The sequence below is a fragment of the Tetrao urogallus genome, assembly GCF_951394365.1.
Source record: "Tetrao urogallus genome assembly, chromosome: 1".
In the NCBI taxonomy this organism is placed as follows: Eukaryota; Metazoa; Chordata; class Aves; order Galliformes; family Phasianidae; genus Tetrao; species Tetrao urogallus.
In genome coordinates, this window is record NC_136813.1 from 154822174 (window position 1) to 154843988 (window position 21815).

Genomic DNA, 21815 nt, shown 5'->3' on the forward strand with positions numbered 1-21815 from the left:
CTGCTTCCTCAACTTTCAATCGAAAGCCTTTTCGGTCTGTAATGTTTGCGCTTTGGAGTATATACAAAAAACTGATCTCCTGGCTTCTGGCTACATCTCCTTGAGGTCAGCCATGGAGCTGCTCAGATCATGCTAAGTTGCCTGTCAAAGAAGTCTACCAAATTGGATGTGCCCCTCCAAGATTCACTGTGTATGCGTAGCTTGTTATTAGGATGGTCCAGTTGAAAGCTCAGATTTAAGTTGTCCTTTAAGATGTCAGTGTAACACTACTAGTGCCTTACAAGTTGGAATTTTTTTCTGGAATGCAGACGATACAATAGTTACCCTATAATATATTATCAGCTCTCCTATATCTCAGTCAATTTACATAATTTAAAATAGAACATCTTATTAAAAACATCTAGATATACACAGATTAGGAAACGCTTACAACATACAAATACACAAACTAGAAATAAATTCTCAGCCTACTGGTGTATATATACAACTGTGTGATACAATAAATAATTTCTGTCATGCTCTATCTACACATCATATTGCTTAAAAGAAGAGTAGATCTGGGGGGCAGTGGTGAAATGAAGCGCCGTTAGAGGGCTCTCTACATTTAAAGTTGTGCAAATTAAAACAGGAATTAATTTAAAAGTACAACTGATCAGTGACAGGAACACATGGCTGGAAATGAAAGGACCCATATTACTGAGGTATTTACAGATACTGGCTAAAGAGCACTATGTGGGCAAATGCAGAAAGGCTTCTTCTTCTTCGTACTTTAATTTAATTTAATTTACTTCTTGACTGCCAGCATGGCATCTACCTCCTCCTCGGGCTGTAGGGTGTGCCACTGTGCGATGGGCCGCCTGGGGTTGGCCAACATGTCTGACCAATGCCTCAGCTCTGCTCCAGTGCTGTTGTAGCCCACAAAGACTTTCCCGATGGCATCGTTCTTGCCAATCTTGTCATAGTCCAAAACAGTTACAACAATTTGCACTTTCTACAATGAGACAGAAAAAGACCAGTGAGGGGAGAAGGGCAGAGAGGAATTTGAGCACAGACAGTTACAATCGAGACTCCGTACACACCAATTGAGCAGATGCACGACTGCCAGAGGAGGCTCCTCCAACCATAAGTAAATTCAAACACTTGTCTTTGTTTCTTGTGAGCCTTCCAGATGTATTTCTACTCAGAACCTCAAGGTTAACATGCAATTCACCCCCTGGTGTCAAAGAGCTTCATGGGAGAATAAAAGTTGATTTTTTCCTTTAATGGCTTAACAACGTACACATTCTTTTTGTTGTTCCTGGAGAATCAGGCTACCTGAAGTCTGTAGGGCTAAGGGTGAGATCTTAAGCAAAGTTAATTAAAAAGTAGTTCAGTTAAATATATCACTATCGTATAAGTAAATGTTAAACTTAGAAGGTTGAATTCAGAAATGAATTCCACACCAATGTACCATTTCCAATGTTGCACTCAATTCTTCCTACTTCTAAACAACTCCTTCTATCTATCTTGCATGCAAATCGTCTGTTTGCAGAAATAATTCAGAGGACAGCCCTTAGAGCTGCTATCTACAGATAGACGTACGTACCTGCGTGTGTGCATGTGCACACCCCTATCTATGTGTACGTGATAGATCCGTACAACTATAAAGCAGTCAGGAAAAAGAGACTGCACACCCAAGGGAGCCGGAAAGAAGAAGAAACGGGTGTCTCGGGGCTCTGGCACAGCAGCACTATCAGGCACAGCGAGGTCTGGCCTGCAACCGCGCCAGAGCTGCAGAGCCACTTGACTGTAGCATTGGTAAGCTCTGGCACACAGAATTGTAAAAGCCCATCTCTCAGACCTCACACACCAGTTTCTGTTCACTTGGGCCGGGGCACATTGAGAGGCAGAGTTCAAGGCAGGTATTTGTGTATACACGCACATGTTCCTCTCCATCAGGTTGTTAAGATTTACTGAAACAGTACAAAGAGCTTTGCCTTCAGTGGAGTGGTATTCTTAATAGTATCTGAGACATTAAACAGCCTTGGGCTGATTTTACTTAACTGTAAATGTTTCTGCTTAGAGATTTTCCTGGTAAAGTTGAGCATACAGTTCTTTTTGGGACTTCTTTCCATCCCCTTATAAATATATATAGTTCCCTATGTGAATGTGAGCTTCCTGAACTGGAGGAAGAAATGCACTGAAATAGATTTCTTAATAAACAAATAAATAAATAATATATATAAATTCTCAAGTATCAGTTTTTTTAAATTTAAGGTTTTAAATATGTGTATAGTCTGGATTTTTCTACTAGCACAATTAATTTCATTGCTTGCAATAGGGTTTATCTTTTAAAAGTAACCCTTAAGCATCTCTACAAGATCAGACTCACGAGCTCTGTTTTTTAGGGTCCATTCACTTACAAGACTCTGCAATTCACTGAGCCAGAGAAAGAAATAATTCCAGCAAGCACTAAAGTATTGATATAGTTGCCGATGACAAAAGTGTACATCAAACTCAAGATTCTGTTTCCCAAGAGCACTCATGATATACAGCAATATCCTGAAGCAAGTATTTCTAGAGCCAAAATGATGTTTCAGTTTTGCTGCTTGCAATACACTCACTTTAATGTTGATGGTACCTCCCCAAATGAACATTTATGTTTTAGATGCATGATACAATCACGGATACAAAACACAGACATGAGTTCTATTTTATGGTACCAAAAAATATTGTCTGCTGCATCTAGAAGCTCAGGGCTAGTTATTATTGGATTTTTCCTTTGTTAATCATAATGGAACAGTGAGCACTGAAAACAAAAGACACTTTTTTGATCTATTAAGATGGAAGAAAAAGTAGCTCAGATGGTTAATGATGAAATGATTTTCACTGCATGGTCTCTGACTTAAACCCACAGAGAAATGTAAGCATCTCAGTACTTTTGTACTGCATATTATCACATATTAAAGCAACAGCTGCACTGCAAAATACAAAAGGTGCAGCAGAAAGCACCATCTCTGCCTTCTTGGATTAGCAGTTTCCTTGGAATGAATGGGCGTAGAGACTGCTACCTATGGATGTGGTCTGCTTTGAAAGTGGTGAAACAGGTACTTGATTTGACTGTAGGAAAAGGATTTGACTTCCCAGTGGCCTTCTCCCACTGCCTTTCAACATACCACTTTTCCTTGCGTGCCCATTTCACTCAAGAGCCTAAATCCACTCTTACCATCACATAAGTCTAAACAATATTTAAAATGCTTTTTTTTCTGATGATGAAATTACTACAGTGACCATAATGAAATCTCTTCTAAACACAGTCTTTCATAACTAATTCCAAAATACACTGGCATATGTCCACAGTCCATAACTATAGATCATTAAATTGAGGCTATATCCTGAGGTAAATAGCTATAAGTCACTCTAATAAACTTACCAAAAAAGCAGTAAAATTTTAGATAGCTAAACTACAACATTTTTTAAAATGTCTGTGTCCACCTCACTAAGCTGATTTAGGAGTAGAGGGCAAAATGGCCAAGCACCCACAGAATAAGTGTTAACATGCCAAAGCTCTTATTCTATAACTTGGAGGTATCCATTCAGATTCCCCACTCCTGCCCGTACTCAGAAATCAAGATATTTCAGAGAGGCTTTATATGATAGATCTTTTTTTAGCTTCTGGTTCTTTGACACTTGTTATGAGATGTTTCCCAAGGACAATGACCAGCTTTCATTAAAATCGACTGGAATCATCCCCCATTGGATTTCCTGCTTTTTGATTCCTGCCCATCGACATCTGTATTTTTGCTGTGGGGGGTATCAAAAAGCTCCTAGGAGGGTCATTAATTCTTTCTAGTCTCTATTCCTAGTGCCTCATCTTGTTTAGCTTTTTCATCTTTGTCAGAACCAAGCCAATAAAAGGCAAGCACACAGCTTTTGTGAAAGGTAGGCCTTAGATTCTGGACTTCTCTCCAGTTCAGCTGCTGTCAGAATCGAAGATGCAGATTCCCAAAACCCTTACCAGGCTCTCTCCTAATCAAGAGGAGGCTGCCTTGCAGTCTCTGTTGCCTTGCAGTTTTCCCTAACAGTGTCTGTTGACTGTACATTTAACCAATGTCATTTCAACCCCCACAGCAACAAGGCACCTAATCTGTGGTTTAAGACCTTTCTTACAATCCACAAAAGCAAGTATTCTCAGACTTTTAGCTTTGTCTTTCAAACTGAGAGACCCCCGAAAGTACACTTTCCAAACTGAGGTCCATCCAGAAAAGAATTTATCTTGCTTAATTTGTCTGCATAGTCACAGAGCCTCCTGGGAGGCTAGGAAGCCAGCATGCAGTTCTCTACTCTCATATTTAAACCCATGCATCTTGTCCTGACAATGAATGATCCAACAAGTGATCTTCCTGAGATGGTTAAGAAGATCATTTCTCTTGTGAGAAAAACGTTAGTTAACTTGAGAAGTGAAATCTCATTCACATAAATTAGAGATGATTAGCCTCCAAGCAGCCCAAAGGTAGGTACTCAAGTCCTTGAGTAATGCTGATGTGGTTACGTGGTATTTTCCACAACTAGGGGAGGCAACTTTCAGGTCAATGAGCTGGATTCTGATCCTCCTAGTTTTAGGAATTGAACTCCTCAGGAACAGCACAGGAGGAACTGCTGGAGCTGCACTGAGCTGCCAAGAAAAATGATACCCCAGCGATTCTCAAATGTCTTTTTCAAAGAGAAGTGGGAAGCACTGAAAAAGTTTTCATGGTAAAATAGGTAACTATTAAAACATAAATAAATAAATAATGTATTTTACTTGACAGGGATGCTGCAGTTCTTTCAACAAACATTTCCTAAAAATGCATAGAGAACTGTGATCAGTGATACTGATTTATTATTTTCAATAACCTGGGGGAAATTATAGCATACAAGTTTTTTCTACCCCTATACTTTTTTTTTTTTTTGCAGGAACATTCCTTTGCTATCTCCCTGTAGGTTTTTTTTTTTTTTTTTTTTTTTCCAGAATCCATTCCTGTTAACATAAAATGTCAGTTTTTCATTTCACACTGATGAATCAAAGCTTCGTAAGTACTGTGCATTTTATCGTTTCCCTCTTGAAGCACTCACACTCATCTCCTGCAGCACAGGGCTGGCACCTAGGTGCTAATGAAGGCATGCACATGTGATAATTAGCATGATTTCTGTTAAATATTTATAAGGGCTGAGAAATGGAATGCAGAGGGAAGACAAAACACTGTTTGACATTACCTGAATTTGCTCAAATGGTACTTCAAAGCTGAAAGACTCATTGTAGTAGGGATTCAGAGTATTCTTTTTAATTGTTGTCTTTTTCTTCTTCAGCCTCTTACCATTTTGCATCAGATGGATTTTCACATAGGGATCTAGATAATCAAGAGAAGAGGTAGAGGTAAGAGAGGTAGTTCAGTGTGCCTTCTATAGAATTTGATCTCACAAATTCATGACTCAAGAAAAAAAAGAAAAATCTTTAGCAACAAGCAGCTTGTAATTAAACAGTCTTATTTTCTACCATAGGAAAACTCCTATACAACTGCAAAGTGTTTGTGATGGAAAAGGTACAAAATATTTGTTGCACTATCTATCTCCTTAGCATGCAAGGGAAAGGAAGATTTCCACCTTTGTTCTGCAGTTCATTAAGCATCCTGGAAACAATCCTGGTGCTAATTAGCAATACCTTCACTGAGCTCTGTTGTATTTTTGTTTATGTGTACCATAAAATACTATTTGAAATCTCAAGCTCCTCTTTTTCAACAGGTATGTTGGTATGGTACCATCACCAAAAATTGGGCAGGTATCTCCTTTGGCTTTAGGCAGATGACCTGTGATGAAGGGTGAAGCAAGCCATTCCTCTAGGGATTTATATGGAGCTACAGAAAACACCTGCCAGCTGTAAGTCAAGTGTTGTGTAAACTAAGAGAATCTGAATGTAAGCTATGGAGAGGGCTTCTCATGTCCCTCCTAGGAAAAAGATGGAGCTACAGAAGAAGAATGACAAATGAACGTGAAACTTATCACTGTGAACAAACCAAGCTTTACTCTCCAATGAAATTCACAGCTGAAGAGTCTGAGAACAATAATTATATTCTGCTACAGTCAGAAATGTGCCTGGGAACACAACGGTTGGAGACACTTAAGTTTTGGAGTAATGTGATTACAACCTATGGTATGTCTGAAGAGAACATAATTCTGTTAGTGGACTCTTCCAGACAGTGGACAAAGGTCTAATAACGTATAATGGCTGTGAGAAGAAACTAAACAAATTTTAGCTTAGAAATATACATTTACTTTAGTAGTGAGGCTACTGAAAAAGCTGGAATAGCTTCTCAAGATTTTGTGGTGAACTCTGTCACAGAGGGTTAAGATTCTTTCTCCCTCAAATGACATAAGTACAAATACAAACTAAATCTGGGTAGTTTTATGCCCTAGGCTAGATAAGGAATTGCAAGGATTCCTTTTCGCTGCACAATGAATGAATCAAGAGCAGAAATGTGAAGAACAGAAGTGCTAGCAAAAAGGCAACAAAATTCTTTAATTTTTTTTTTTTTTAATACTGTTTTCAACATCATGGCATGCAGTGTTTTGAATGTGGACAACTGGCAGACTTGGACTCCTTCAAATTAGATGACACTTGAGAAAAGGCCCATCTACCTGATTGCTCCATGCTGACTGCACAACAGTTTTGACATGCAAAAATATGATGTTTTAGGTATAGCTAATATATTTATACTAAAAAAGTTTAGTAGTCAAGGAGCCAGCAACAGTGCATTAAGACACAGAAATGAGCTTTAATGCTGATAAAGTATAATTTGAGTACCTAGGGTAGGCTGGAAGGCTAAGTAGTGTAGTAATCAATTATTATTGAGGGGAACTGAATAAGTCTATTGAAATAAATGTAATCAATATAAGCCAATTATTTAGTGACCTGTGCTTGTACAAAGACAACATAAGCAGATTTGATGATTATTCATATGTTCACAAGCAACTCTAATGTAATGATTTATATAGCAATGCAGATACATTCCGATCTACATAAACATTCCATATTTTGGGGACAAATACCTAGAATTCAAGTGTATATGAATGTTTGAAGATTTTATGTAGATTCAGTTTAAATTATCTGCCTTGCCTTTAACAGATTTTCTATCGTCCTGCTGGTACTAGAACAAAATTTAACCCTGGACAACTCGTAGCCACAGGACAAGGCAAATAAGCCTTGGTGGCTTCTTTTTCACATCCTATCAGTTTCTTATGTTTCTTTGTCAGAATACATGAGTTTGGCTCAGGCAAATACCAGTTTTTTTCAGTAGGAAAGATCCAGGTGGTACCATCTTAACACTGTCATGCAGAAATGTCAATGGCAGAGATCCCAAATGGAGTACAGAAGGGCACATACCATGCGATACAATAGCCTTGGGTTTTTTCGCCATATAGTGAAACTGCCAAGCCAAACTAAATATGAATTTAAAAAGTCATCTAACTGAAGCCATGTTACTTATTTTCTAGTTTTAGAAGAATGTATTAAATAACTTTACTAATCACAAAAACAGTGCAGATCAGAATAGGGTGTCCAACTCACATATGTGAATGAATGAGAGACTTTAGCTGAGTTCATCCTTATTAGACTGCACGTCCACTTTCTGTTTCTTGAAGCATCCCAGCCATACGTGGTTCTCTCTTCTCTTTTTTCTTCTGAGTCCAATACATGAACCCTTCAATTAGACTGTCCCATAACCTACCTCACCAGCCCTACCACCACCAGCTCTGCAGGAATCTTTTGCATGCAACCTACACAGACGTCCCTGCAACTTCACAAGTGTTTCAAAAAGATGGGTTCTTTTCTACCAAATAACAGAAGCTAAAATGCTTGGACTCAATTATTGGAAGAAGGGAGGATGATCAAAAGCAAGCAGAACCTCTGAGAAGTGACAGTTCTCCAGTGATCTTTCTGAGATGAGGCATAGCGATAATGGAAACCTCTCTTCTCTCTACTTGCAGCATAACCTCAGTGCTGGCACCATTACTCATGCTGAGTAATGCTTTAATATGTAAATAATCTCACACAGTAAGTAAGACTAGTAAGAATGACAGCACTGACGTTAAAACCCAGCAATGATAAACTGTACATTAAGTGCATAGCATGGGCACAGAGAGCAGAATTCTTTGGACCACATGTAAATGTCTACATACAATGCCAATGAAAATGAGAAAGCTTTTCCCTTTGTATAGTCTGGATAGTTATCTAATTCCAGAGTAGATACCTGTCTTTTGTCAAGTGGATTGTACCCCAAAAAGGCAAGGTAGCCTATTAGCTTGGATGTGAACAGTTATACTGCAGTTTAGAAGAGGTGAACATCACTCTGTTTTTTCCTTTTTGAGTATGCAGGGGCTTAGATCCACATTATTACCCAACGCATTACACTCCCAACCACCTGGAGGAAGGGATGTTGCATCCAGGGCATTACAGATGCTTCTCTGCTAAAGGAGCCAGAATGGCTGTGTGTCCATTGCTTACTAACTCACACTAAGCAATGCGTGGGATTAAAAAACATTGTGTTATTTATTCACTCATTAACAGTCTATCCACAAATGCTAAAAAGCTATAAAATTTATAACGACTTGTGCACTATAGATTTTACAACAACATCTCAAGGGAGGGTGGCTGAACAGCTTTTAAAGCACTGGGTGACAAGCTGACAAATTTTGTCTTCCTGAAGTTTGCAGTAAGATGCCAATATGTTATTTAAAGGACAAGTGATATGGCATGTGATATCAGGTAAAGATATCTTGATTTATGTGGACTGTGAAGCATACATGCACAATTAGAATCCTCTTAATACAACAACTATTTTATCATCATCATGCCATAGACAAGATGCACGTAATTATTAGGGGCTTAGGAGAAGCAAATTTGGCAGTTAAAAGCAAATACTACATTGCAAAAGAAGAAAATCATGGTTAATGACCATAGCTGAGGAAAAACGTGGAACTCAAGAATGACTGTTTGAAAGTGAATTTTAAGATGAAAAGTATGTTACAGGGATCAGTAGTTAATGAAAAATCATTTTCCAGGTAGTATTCAGCACACAAATTTCCACTTGTATGGATCTTCAGCAGAAAAATGTCAACAAAGTACTCAGCATGGCATGGCTTTACTACAGTGGCTTATTCTGAATGCAAACATAAGGACGGTGCTGATCTTTGATAAATATTTGCAAGGCTTCTGTAATATGAAAAGCAAGCAACTAGAAAGTTGACAAATTCGAAAAATGCTTCAGGGGAAACACTGGACTTGATTAGGTGTGCATTTACAGTCCAGAATGCATGTGGGGGAGAGTAACAGTTTGAAGAAAAAAATCCCACACGGCTCTGTGCGGAGGGTTCAGAGAAAACCCTCAAGCCTCAAAGAATCCTAACATGATTACGAGGAAAAAGCTGAGCCAGAACAAACTACTCATGGATACAGCTGAATAAAGTTTCACATGAAAAATACTGTAATATGAAGATGTACTCAAATAAAAAGTAGAAACTGAAAAGAAATAGTGTCAGAACTGCCTCTGGCTATGTTTTTGTCTTCAAACTGTTCAGGCTAACTGGGTGCTAATTAGCACACTTTTTTTTTCCCCCGCCAGAAGAAAAGCAACGCCAAGCCCATGCCAAAGCACACAGCGCTGACGTTTAGAGCAAAGGCAGACAGTGGTGCTTCCATTTTGGGAAGTAAAAGAAATTCTTGAAGAACTCAGAAATTGATTCAGTAAGTAAAGAAAATCAAGATTCAGAAATGTAGCCTTAGAAATGGCTCCGCACTCACAGTTAGAGCAGAGGTAACTTGCGGGGAGGGGTGTCAGTTCCACTACAAAGAGCCAGGATCACTCATATCCTACAGCAATCAGCAGGGTGGGAACACAAGGCCAGTGCCTCTGAACAAGGCAGGAGGAGGGCTCCCACAGAGCACAGTGGGACAAACTTTGTCAGTAGTTCCCACAGGTTTGCTGATTCTTCCCAAGAATCATGAGATGTGCTCCCTCTGTGGGCCTATAAACCCTCCTCTCCCAGGAGAGCGATGATTCACACGCTGCCTGCGGCTTTCAGGCCATGGACAATTTGGCTCAACTTTTTCTTCTGTGTGTTCATGTATGGATGAGAAGGGATAATTAAAGTCTATGACATAATGAGCTTGTAGTGATATTATGCCTGGATTGTCTAAGTCAATATTTTTGAGATGAAGTGTGAGCTCTGGAAAGGAAAGAAAGCCAGAGAGGATGAACATGTGTTATCTAGAGAAGAAGCAATGTAAGATACCACTATTAAGAAAGAATGCAAGTGCTATGGTACATTCTATATTGGTTTATATTCATTGATGCAAGCTACTGAACATTCTACTTTCCTCCACAAATAAGCACACGGAGAGAGGAATGCAATTTTTAGGCAGCAGCTGACATCTCAAGAGAAATACTGAAAAACATTCTTACTAGGAGGAATTCTCTTGGCATAAAATATAGGTTTTGCAGTTCTTTTTTTTTCTTTTTTTCTTTCTTTTTTAACCACAACATTTCAGTGAAAACAGGATTGTTGAGTTTTATTCAAATGTCCAGTTCTCAGCTAGCATTCCCATTTAGTCACTAGGGACATTATTGGAGTTTCCATAACCCCACTGGGCTGTAGACTACTTGATGTTATCAGCCAGATCTTGAGCTGCAGCCAGTACTTGACCAGCGCACAAGGGAAATGTGGGTAGCAAAAGTATTTCCTGCAGTTTCTGGTGGTGGCATCTGTGCCAGTTCCGATCCCAGCAAAACACTTTTAAAAATCACTTTATTAAGTGGGCTGAGGATTCAGCTGCATGCCTGGGAGATTCTCCCAGCACCACCCTGTGGCCATGAATTGAGTTCAGAAATTGCAACCAGCCCAGGCAGGGTGTCAAACACCGCTGATAGCTGTAACCAGTTTAGTCAAAAAGACTGATAGTACATGCGCTGACTTCTATCTGTGCCCTGTGGACTGCTCCAGATGCAGCTCAGGGTTCTTTTTTGTCCTATTATTTGTCGTGGTGTAACAGGTAAGATGATTTTGATTAATGTATTTCCATAAGCACCTTTAGCAGAAGAGTGCATAATTTATATAACTTATCCAAAGAGTGGATAATTTATACATGAAAACATCTGCCCATTCATGTTCAGGAACAGATCGATTCTCATAGGAATAATGGATTCCAATAATCCATTTAAAGTTGGGGAAGAGGGATCAGTATTTGGAAGAACTAACAATAGTCCCCTGTTATAATGAAAAAGGTGAATGGTGTATAGCAAAGCAGCCTCAGAATAACAGCTGTGCAGTTAAATGAGCATCAAGTTGTTACTGAAATGCTGAGTTCAGAGAAGCAGAGAGCTCGGGGAGGATGGAGGTGTTGTAAAACTGACAGCAGAGCCAGCAATTCCCTCATCTGAGAATCCCAAACTGAGAGTGCTGAGCATGTAGAGCTGACAGTAGAAACAGAAATGTTCACAAAGGCCTAAGGGCTATTCAGCCTGCAGATGAGTCTGTAATTCCACCCATAGTGCTTCCAACTGGAACATAACAACAAATGTTACAACACCAGATGGGGGAAGTAGCATAAAACTGAAAAAATGAAGAAGCCAAAACTCTTATTTAAAAACAGCACAAATTAGTGCTTATGAGATTATGATTAAGTTTACTGCCAGAGCAAGGGCAGTTGATCTGTCTCTCTTGAGTCCAAGCAGCTCACTTCAACATAGCTGCACAGAGGCAAAACAAATAGTTCTATGAAGCGCCCTAAGTGTGGGTTGAACCAACAGGAAAAAACTCCTTAAGATTCGGCTGTGTGTAAACACATAATGCCCAGGTGCAAAAGCAACACAACTTAACCAGGCACTCTGTAAACATGATTACACGCAAACTGCAAGCATCGAAGCAGTAAACCTCATTCCCCTGTATTTGCACTAGGAAGGGAGGAGCTGACTGCTCATCAAGCCTGAATTTAGCAAGCAAATACAGTGTGGCAGTGTAAAACTTTTAACATACTGGGAAAGGGTAACAGATGATAAACAAAAAAGCATACTGTAATATGAAAAATGTTGTGTATCATTGTATATGACAAAATATACAGATGGAAAGAATACAATAACAACGAAGATGTTGCTGGCATTAACATCAAGTGGTGGAAAAATATTAAGTGGGATTGCTGATGTAGGCAGACTGTCCAGTAAATGAATTCAGATAGAAACCAAAGCTAACTGGCAATACTTCAGGCAGAACATTCCTGCAAACTGCTGAGTCTGAATTTATGTAATACATTTTGATGATACAGAGAAAAAATTAATTACATTTATATTTACTAAATTGGTGGTACTGGAAACAGCAGAAAGAGGATAATATACAGAAGTTCAGAGAGATTCAAAGTACTACCCCGAAGTGGAGTGAGGAGGAGGGAGGGAGAAGTATGCCCTGAATGAGAAATAATGGTGTACAGAGGAGCAGAGAGAGAAGCAGAAGCACATTATATAGAAAACAAAATGAAACTGAGATTAAGGAACAGGTCATATAGGATGCTTTAGCAGAAAAAGACAGAAACTGGGTGAATAATGATGCATCTAGCTGGGCTGCTTGTGAGTGTTTGTGGGCCCTGCAAAACTTGGCTGCCTGTCTATCCAAGTCTTTCAGAGGGGGGCACCAATTTTTGGGATAGGGGGACAGAGTGCAGTTCTTTCTGAGGCACACACTGCCCTCTTGTACCTACAATTCAAACATCACGATGAAAGAGTGAGGTTAAACTGCTAGCTTGATTGAGATGTTCCTCAGACCTCTCTGTTGGCTGAAGCCATCTGAACACACATACTGATGTCTCGAGGTTGAGACAAGGCTACAAGACACAAGAAACACGTTCTCAATCTGCACTGCTGAGCAGAACACCGCATTTTGAGTACTACTGTCATTTAGCAGTGCCAGGCCTGGCACTGTGCCTCCTGCCTTTGATGGAAGTGCCTTTGCCCACCGTATTTATGTGATCCTCACCTTTGGGCCTCTGTCAGATCAAATATCTACTCCTGTGGGTATCTGCTGCAAATAGCTTCTTGCCTGTGCACTGGATGATGGTGTGACTATCAAGATTTTAGGGGACTTGATTGAAAGAAACCCAGAGGGATATACCAATTTTTGTTAGCCAAGAATTTCTATTTCCCTGGTGATGTTTCTTTGTGCTTCCAGGCTTAAACATGTGGGATGAAAGTCTCGAGGAAGACTGCTGTGCTAGACAGAGACAAAAGTAAGGAAAGGCACCTGGAAATAACTGGGCGGAAGCAAAGAAAGCAATTTCTTTCATGTAGTGGAATGTTGCACTTATGAGAAGAGCTGACTGGAAGGAACTAATGCCAACCAGAAAGAAGTTTAGATCATAATTCAAAAGAATATGTTGCCACAGCCAAGTGTTGAAATATCCTTACTTAGGGCAAATGTCCTAAGTGACTGCAATGGGGTAGGAAATGGCCTTCAATTTCCATTTTCTTTCTCTGAAAACAGTGGATACAGCTTTCCCTTTACTGCCTGTGCACTTTGAGCAATACGTTGACTGAAAGCAAATGCCTTTTTTGGTTGTTTCTCCAACCCCCACAGCAAAAAAAAAAAAAAAAAAAATCAAAAAACAAACATTAAAAACTCAAACCCTGTAGCTGTGAGGCAAAACAAGTCCTAATCTTAAATTGCACAGAGGACAGATAGGAGTTGCAGTATTACTGGATAATAAAGAAAACTGCACTGAAGTGAGTGACAGTATTCACTGAAAGGAATTAATCAACCCTGAAATAGAGAGAAACTCTATTAAAAGCAAAAGATGTTCTAACTGGTTTATTAGCGATTTATTGTAGCAGAGACACACATTCTGTGGTCTTCATGTCAGCATTGCCACAGTAAGGGTTCGTGGTGTGACTGCTCATCAGCTTGTATATAAAGAGAGTCCACAAGCACCTGTTTTTCAATCTCAATTTGAAATAACATTCCTAGGACTTTTTCAACCGGAGAAGTTTCCACTTGTATGAAGTTCCATCTTCATTTTGTCCCCATTAATTTTTTTTCTATTGGATTTAAGCATTAGGGAAAAAGTGCAAGTAAAGAGCTACATGATTGCAATATGCTTTTAGCCTACAAATATCCATTTAGAATAACTAAGAGAAAATAAATGGCTCTCTTTCTCCTCCTCCTCTCTTCTACTCTCCAAAGCATGTGCTGCCTTTTCAGCAGGGTTTTGCAGTGTTTTCTTGTATATTCTTACAGTCTATTTTTAACACCTAACTTTAGTGTGATTCACAAGATCAAAGTCTTTGCTGTCTCAAACAAGGTACCACCAATCCTCTACAAGAAACCTAAAGCAACCCATGACACAGACATCTATTTGTCTCCTTTAGGCTCAGAGGCCACACAAAACCTTTCCCTCCTGTCTGCCTAAGACAAACACTAATGACAGCTCCAGTCGATTTGCTTTTCAGTGGTGAGAAGGAGACTCCTGGAACACCTTAAGGCAAGAACTGCATCTGCTCCAGGCATGAACGCGACCATTCTGGGTGATGTTCCCCATTACTGTTCGGAAGACTGGCTTTGTCTTGGATTAAATTTAACAACAGTTAGGAAAAGAAGATCAAAATCAGATTTTCTTGGGACAGGCAACATCTTCATCTCAATCTCAAAAAGAGAAATTACAGTGTAGGCTAAACTTACCAGCAGTTTCAATTGAGCTCAACTAAGTTACATCAGTTTAGCAAAGAATGACAACTGAATGAAAACCTGTTTTGCAGTGTAACAAAACCACAAAGCTTTGAAAAGCCAGAAGGTCAGATTTTGAATGTGGGCTCTTACAGAGCAAGGGTTGTGGGGCTGCATTCCTGATGCCTCCACGTAATGAAAAGCAGTGACCTGAAACTCAAGGCATTTTTACATAAACAAGAGTAACATCAGGATTATGCCCAGAATTATGGAAGTGCTGAAGTCATAGAATCATAGAATGGCCTGGGTTGAAAAGGACCACATGATCATCTAGTTTCAACCCCCCTGCTATGTGCAGGATTGCCAACCACCAGACCAGGCTGCCCAGAGCCACATCCAGCCTGGCCTTGAATGCCTCCAGGGATGGGGCATCCACAACCTTCTTGGGCAACCTGTTCCAGTGCGTCACCACCCTCCGAGTGAAAAACTTCCTCCTAAATATCTAATTTAAACCTTCCCTGTCTCAGTTTAAAACCATTCCCCCTTGTCCTATCACCATCCACCCTCGTAAACAGCCATTCTCCCTCCTGTTTATATGCTCCCTTCAAGTACAGGAAGGCCACAATGAGGTCTCCCTGGAGAGTTCTCTTCTCTAAGCTAAAAAAAAGCCCAGTTCCCTCAACCTTTCCTTATATGAGAGGTGCTCCAGCCATCTCATCATCTTAGTGGCTCTCCTCTGGACCCACTTTACCTTTCTTCTGTGCCCCCAACTCACAGAAAAATTCAAGACCTGGAGATCTCTGCGTTGCAAACGCAATACGGTGGTTTAACATTCAAAATCAGACTACAGAACAAGTATTCAAGGCCAACAGCATCTGCAGTAAGAACAATCTGCTGCCAAGAATATTATTCCTGTTCTAAGACAAGATCAGACAACTTGACAAATGGCATCATTAAATGAAAGACGGAAGTATTTCTGAGAACATGACCAACAGTCCATGCTGCAATGTACCCCAAGCTTCTTCAAATCCTCTAAGCCATTTAATGGCAGAAATGGATATTTGACTGACATGTTATGATTTCATCGCTTACTGCACACCACTTTAGCTTAAAAGTCAGTCAAATGTGACACAAACGATCAGAAATCCAAAGGTACATGATAGTTTTCAGCTTGGACACCCGCTACAATTTTATACAGCTGCTATCCAATTTGGTACAAAAGTAGTGGAGCAATCTGATCTTGTACTTCACTGACAAACCAGATTGCATCTGCGCAACTTGGCATAACTTTGTGTGCTGCTCCATCGAGACGAGAACTTGATGTAGTCTACTCAAGGGATCATGTTCTGTAATAAAATCAAACAAACCAAGAATCCAGAAAGCACATATGAATTTCAGAAATCCTTTAGCTTTCAGAATTGAAAGTAGGAATATTTGAAAAGACAAGCCTGAGTGTTTGAGGTTATTAGAAGATGAGGAAGAGGATGACACAGCAGTGAAATGCGTAAGTGTTGCTATTTGGAATCAACAGATTGAAACAACAATAAGGGAAAGGTGGATGATTCTGCCAAGCCTAGGCAATGGTATATAATTGAGAATATAAATAATTCCAGCAAAACTAAGCTGGAAAAAAAACAATACTATTTCCAATAAATGTTCACAAAATATAGATTTTCTGAGGTACTAAGTTTTTTAAGATGCAGATGGGTCCATTTTCACCCAGCTCCCGCTAAGAAATGCTGCTAAGAATGTGAAGCGATCAATTCCCCAGAGCTTCTAGCTTCGGGTTTCCTCTGCAAACTCCTATTGAACACTCTTCTGAAATAGTCAATAACTATGTGACAAAAGGCCTTTTATGTGTGTCTGTTAATAATGACTGCCAAGGCAGTCACTCAACAGCGATAATAAGAAATAGTTAAAATTCCTTCTGTTACACGTAGGTAGCAATAATAACAACTAGCTAGCAAGTTCATGCATTTCAGAAAGACAAAATATTCTCCCTTCAGAAAAGAAGATGACAAACGTTAAAAAGACTGACCAAAGGAGAATTGAGGTTTTAATTAAAAAAGCCAGGTTTACAAACAATAAACTTGCCTTTGGGATACTCTCAGAGGAGATAAACAGGGAGAGAGAGAGGGAGTGCCTCCGGCTAGCTTGCCATTAGCACAAAGGAAAACAATTGCAGGGCTTAGGGAGGATTTAGCTTCAACAAGTGCTTATCACAGAGTAATGTCATTGCACACTATTGTTCTGTATTTGGGATGAAATTAATTTCCAACTCTATATTAACATTTAGAGACCCTGCTTGATGGAGAAATAAAATCCTTTGGGTTTTGCTACATCACCAGATGTAGCAAAGGCCATTTTGAGATTTGGTGAATTTGACCGTCTGTTACCTGTAGAACACTATTAAAATGAAAAACAAATATACAGAAAATTGGTTTCCTTCTATAATGGACAGCAGGTATTTCAGAGCATTGACAAGTTGAGTGTCCAGAATCAAATCAATAAGGAAAATAAAACAAAGGGGAGAATTTTAAGTTTATTTCATTTTATATCCGCATCATTTTATTCCTGTGTTATAATTAATCCACTGAAACTGTGACACGGTGCTTTCAAGCCACACAGCAGTATAATGAAAACTCCACTGTGATGGAGTAGGTGTTTTCCACAAGAAAACCTGTTCAGCTAGGTAACAGGAAACAATTCATTGCCTTACCATAAGGTAAGACAAAAGTGGTGATTTAGAGAGTAGCGAAAGCAGAAATTTTAGCACATGTGGGGAAGCCCATTTTCTGCTCTTTATTAGTATTAGCTCAACAACTGTCTTCGTTCATCTCTGCAGGGCTCCTTTCTCGCTGCATTCCCCAAGCTGAGAGGAGCCCTCTGGAAGTCACACAAAATTGGCTTTTGCTACCATATTAGGAATCAAACAGAGCAGCAAAAGCCCCTGGCTGAGTTGGATAAATCAACAGGGAACGCATTTGCCTTCCAGCCAAGTGAGTACAGCAAAGTGATTCAGGAAACAAAATAAATAACAATTAAAAAATGAATCCTAAGCAGTAAGCAGTAGGACTTAAAGCTTCTTTTTCTGTTTGACTTTTATCATATTTCCTACTGAAGTGTAGAAAGAAAGTACATTTCCAGATATGAGAAAATCCTCTTCCTTAAATTTCTTTTTGCTATGGAGTGAAATAATACTAAGACACATATCAGTGATCAGTGTCAAATGTTTTTAACACGTTATTTTGGGCTGGACAGCCATCATGATACCAGGGATCACCCACTGTACTCAAAGTGCAAGCTTTGCTGGTGATTCAGCAATTTGTGTGTAAAGGCAGAACATGGAATCACTACCATACTTGTGTACTACAGTATGTGTGTACTGCCATATTCTGAAGAACTTTTAATAGAGAGGGTCTGTAAAATATCTAATCCATTTTGCAGTTGGTGAAAGGATGCAATTCCACGTAGACGTGATCAAGATCTATAGATCCTGTGTAAACAAGGCAAAGCCAAATAAGAACATGCCAGGAAAATATGGTAAAGACTTGCTTCTATTGTAAAACATTTCACTTCTGTTGTAACACATTTTGGGAAGGCAAACTGCATAATGAACTCTTTTTATCCATACCTCGTTCTAACCCATAGCCATGGGGCTCCTAATGCGTCCCTTGTCTCACACAAGCAAAATGAATGAGGTGATTACCCCACAGAATTTAATTCAAAGGGTTATGAAGATAGGAGCAGAAATCCTACTTTGCCCATGGAAATGTCACCACCTCTTCCGAGAGAGAGAGTTTGTGGAAGAAGGTAACAGTACAAAAGGAGATTGTATGTATGTCTAGCATTTGATTAGAGGAAGGAAATCAAGTAGGATTCTGTCATCCAGCATGTCGTCACAGTATAAAAATAAACAACGACTGAGGGACTGCAGAAATAAGATGGCAGTCGTGGCTTTCTATGGCTTTAGAAACAAGAAAAAAAGCTGCTGTTTCCTAACTACTAGTTCTCCTTCTCCAGCACACTGATTTCATTGCTGTCTTTTTTCCTTTTCTGCTCAGGCTTTGTAGCTGCATGCTGTTGTCTGCTCCACATGCGCTGTTTTCCAAAAGCCAGTCCTAGTCAAATAGCCACAAAATATATGGACATTAGCAAACAAAACTTGTATGTATTACACTGCGAATTGTGGCCAGATACGCCTACCCACTCCAAAAACATGAAAGGAAGGAAAACCAGAAATTGACAGTTGGCTGCTGGCCAACTCTTTGTATGAATTTCCCTTTGCCCCATAATTACCAAAACTGACAATTTTTTCCCACCTCACTCTCTTGAAAGCTCAACTTGTGAACCAACAGGAAGATCAGAAACATGCTGGATGTCACTGAGCACTCATCTACCCTGAGGCCTGGGACAGCCCTGCGGTTAAAAGTGAGTTCAGGTTGATTGAATGGCATTGTGGTGGCCTCCAGTGGATGCAGTCAGATAACAGCCTACAACAGCCTTGCTGGGTTCATTTTTCTTCTTTTAGCTGAAGTGAGCATGAAAGTTGCATTCTGTTTGCTCAGTTTTGTTTTGCTTCTCCTAATAAGCCGGGGCACTGAGCAGGAATTCAGCAGGAACAGGGGATGGTGGGGCTTAAAGCCCTGTTCCCTTCCATTCCTGACTGGGGGATCTGAATCTATACTGTTGATTGAAAGGAGACGAGCAGGGCAGAATACAGGGCAGAGAATTTCCAGAAGACTCGACTTTGCATCAAGTTGATTTGGTTCTCCTTTGCAAGACAGTTAGAACATCTTCTGTAATAAGGAATATTGTTCAATTAAGAATTAGTGCATGAGGAACAACATAACTTTGGCAGCAGAAGTTGCAGATTATAAAGAAAAGCAGTGAAAAAGAATGCAAAAAAAAAAAAAAAAAGTAAAAAAAAAAAAGTAGTGTTTATATCGCTACACATTCCATCAATTAAATTCCTCAAATCAATTAGAAATGAAAGAAGAATGGATGGGATATACTCTGAGTCCTTCCAGCACAAGTTTGGTATCTCAATTAGATTTTCAAAAAATAAAGGCTTAAGGTGCCTTTAAAGCTTCAAAGTGAGCTCTGATGTACAAATTTGCCTACAACAATTTCCCCACTGCACTGCAACAAGACATTTCAGGTTTGTTTCTCACAGCATTGCTCTCACTCTAATCATGGCAAATTCGAGACAGGGCTGTAAGCAGAGCCAACAGAAGCTTCTGAAAGGCTCAGTATCTTTCTGCTTCTCCTGGAATTATCAGTATCTTTGTTTCATAAACTTCTGAACTGGCCGTAACCACGTATAGAATCATAGAATCATAGAATCGCCAAGGTTGGAAAAGACCTAAGAGATCATCCAGTCCAACCGTTCACCTATTCCCAATAGCTCCCACTAAACCATGTCCCTCAGCACAACATCCAGCACGTCCCAGCATGTTAAAGGATTGTCCTTCACCCAATGCCAGACTGTGAAAATACAGCGGATTACAAAAAGATTTGACATTTATTTACAAAATACCCATGTACCCCAACTTTGTATGTTTTACTTTTTGTAAGGAGGTGACTTTGCGAACCATTTCTAAAAGATTAAAAAGCCTGCTGTGTCATCTCATATATCTTCATTCAGTCTCTAATGCAGCCAGAGAGCACAAAGGCTGAGAGAAAACCTTTTATCATTCAGAGTTATTGACTGGGCCAGAATACTGTATTAGGCACCTCAGGAAACTTAGCTAAAACTTGCTTGTTTGAGAAATGGCTGACCTTGTAGGTGAAGGAAAGCAGGCATTCTCAAATGTCAAAAAGGTTGCTATCATCTAGAAATCAAGCACATCTTAGGGAAAAAAAGGTCTATTTACTGACTAGAGAAGACGTACTGAAAAACTCTGGCATTGATATTCAAGCCAGCAGCCAGCTCCTGTAAGCACTGTATCATTAGAGAAGTGAGACTACAAAATCAACTGTATGCAAGCTTTAAAAATATTTAAAAAATATTAAAAATATTTTAAAAATATTGCACCGCTGCCAACTCTTATGATTTTAATACAATCCTTGAGGTATATGGTGTATTTCTTGAAGCTTTTGTTTCTCAGCTTTAATTTCAAATCAGAAAGAACATCGGTAACCCTTATGGCTAGAAAAAAGATCTCAAAGCACAGAATCCAAAGCTTCAAGTCAAGAATCATTCATTCATGACTACTTAAAATGCATTTATTTTTAAGCAGAGAGAAATAATTTTGATGCTACTGTCCTCTGATCACCAACAACACACCATAAAACTAAGCTCCTTCTGACCTTTTTTCTCACATCTTCTCATAGCTTCCATTTCAGATACCATCAATATGCAGTGCTAAAAGCTTTAAAAGTGTAGTTAGGCAGGCCTTTTCCCAGCAGTTTTTCTGACATTTCACCCAAAACACTTTCAGAATGGAGTGAAGTCAGAATCAGTCAAAAGAAAGGCTTCAGAAAATTCCTCCTGGTTTCCTCTGATGTAGGATGCTGACACCCCTAACTGATGCCCACACAGAACCAGGCAAAGCATTAACACAGGCAAAGAAAAACAACCAGAGCTACATTAGTTACTTACTGTTGGGTCAGCAGGAATTCACCCACACAGGCGTTCTCACAATTTTGGTAAATATTTGTCTAGCTGCTGCAGTCACTAGCTACAACTGTACTTACTGTTGGGAAAACACTTATCACTAAATTTCCTGTAGCCCTCTTTCAGCTGTAAGTGTGATACAAAGCTACTTTGTCAATTATTATTTAGGCTTCCTCCTGAGGAGAAAATAAAGCAATTTAGAAGACTAATCAGACAGAAGTAGAGTTTTGAAATGCTGGACTGAAGAAACCTCCCTACAGTTTCCCCAGCAATCTGGCTGTGGCATGTATTCTCAGGTGGTGCCTGTTTCTTCTGATTTAGTTTTGTTAAGGCCCAACTTGGAGCTCTGGTGAGTGTGAAAGCAGGGTGGTAAGCAAGGACAGTGGATGCCACAGAGCAACCGCTCCTACCTTGAGGCTCCTTGGGCAGCTGCTCCCGTCAGACAGAAGCAGAGCAGCAGCTTGGCTGTGCTCCTACTCAG

The 21815-nt window shown here is 39.6% G+C and overlaps 1 protein-coding gene across 2 annotated transcripts in view; it reads right to left on the bottom strand.

The window, feature by feature from the left end:
* Window positions 1-784: 784 nt before the first annotated feature.
* SYT1 (synaptotagmin 1) overlaps window positions 785-21815 on the bottom strand; it is a gene marked incomplete at both ends in the record, with an annotated part of 118093 nt that continues 97062 nt past the window's right edge. For both annotated transcript variants that reach the window (XM_079549761.1, XM_079549760.1), the window contains 2 exons: window positions 785-991; window positions 5236-5369. In XM_079549761.1, coding sequence (XP_079405887.1) covers window positions 785-991; window positions 5236-5369 — 341 coding nt within the window. The remainder of the gene's footprint in view (window positions 992-5235; window positions 5370-21815) is intronic.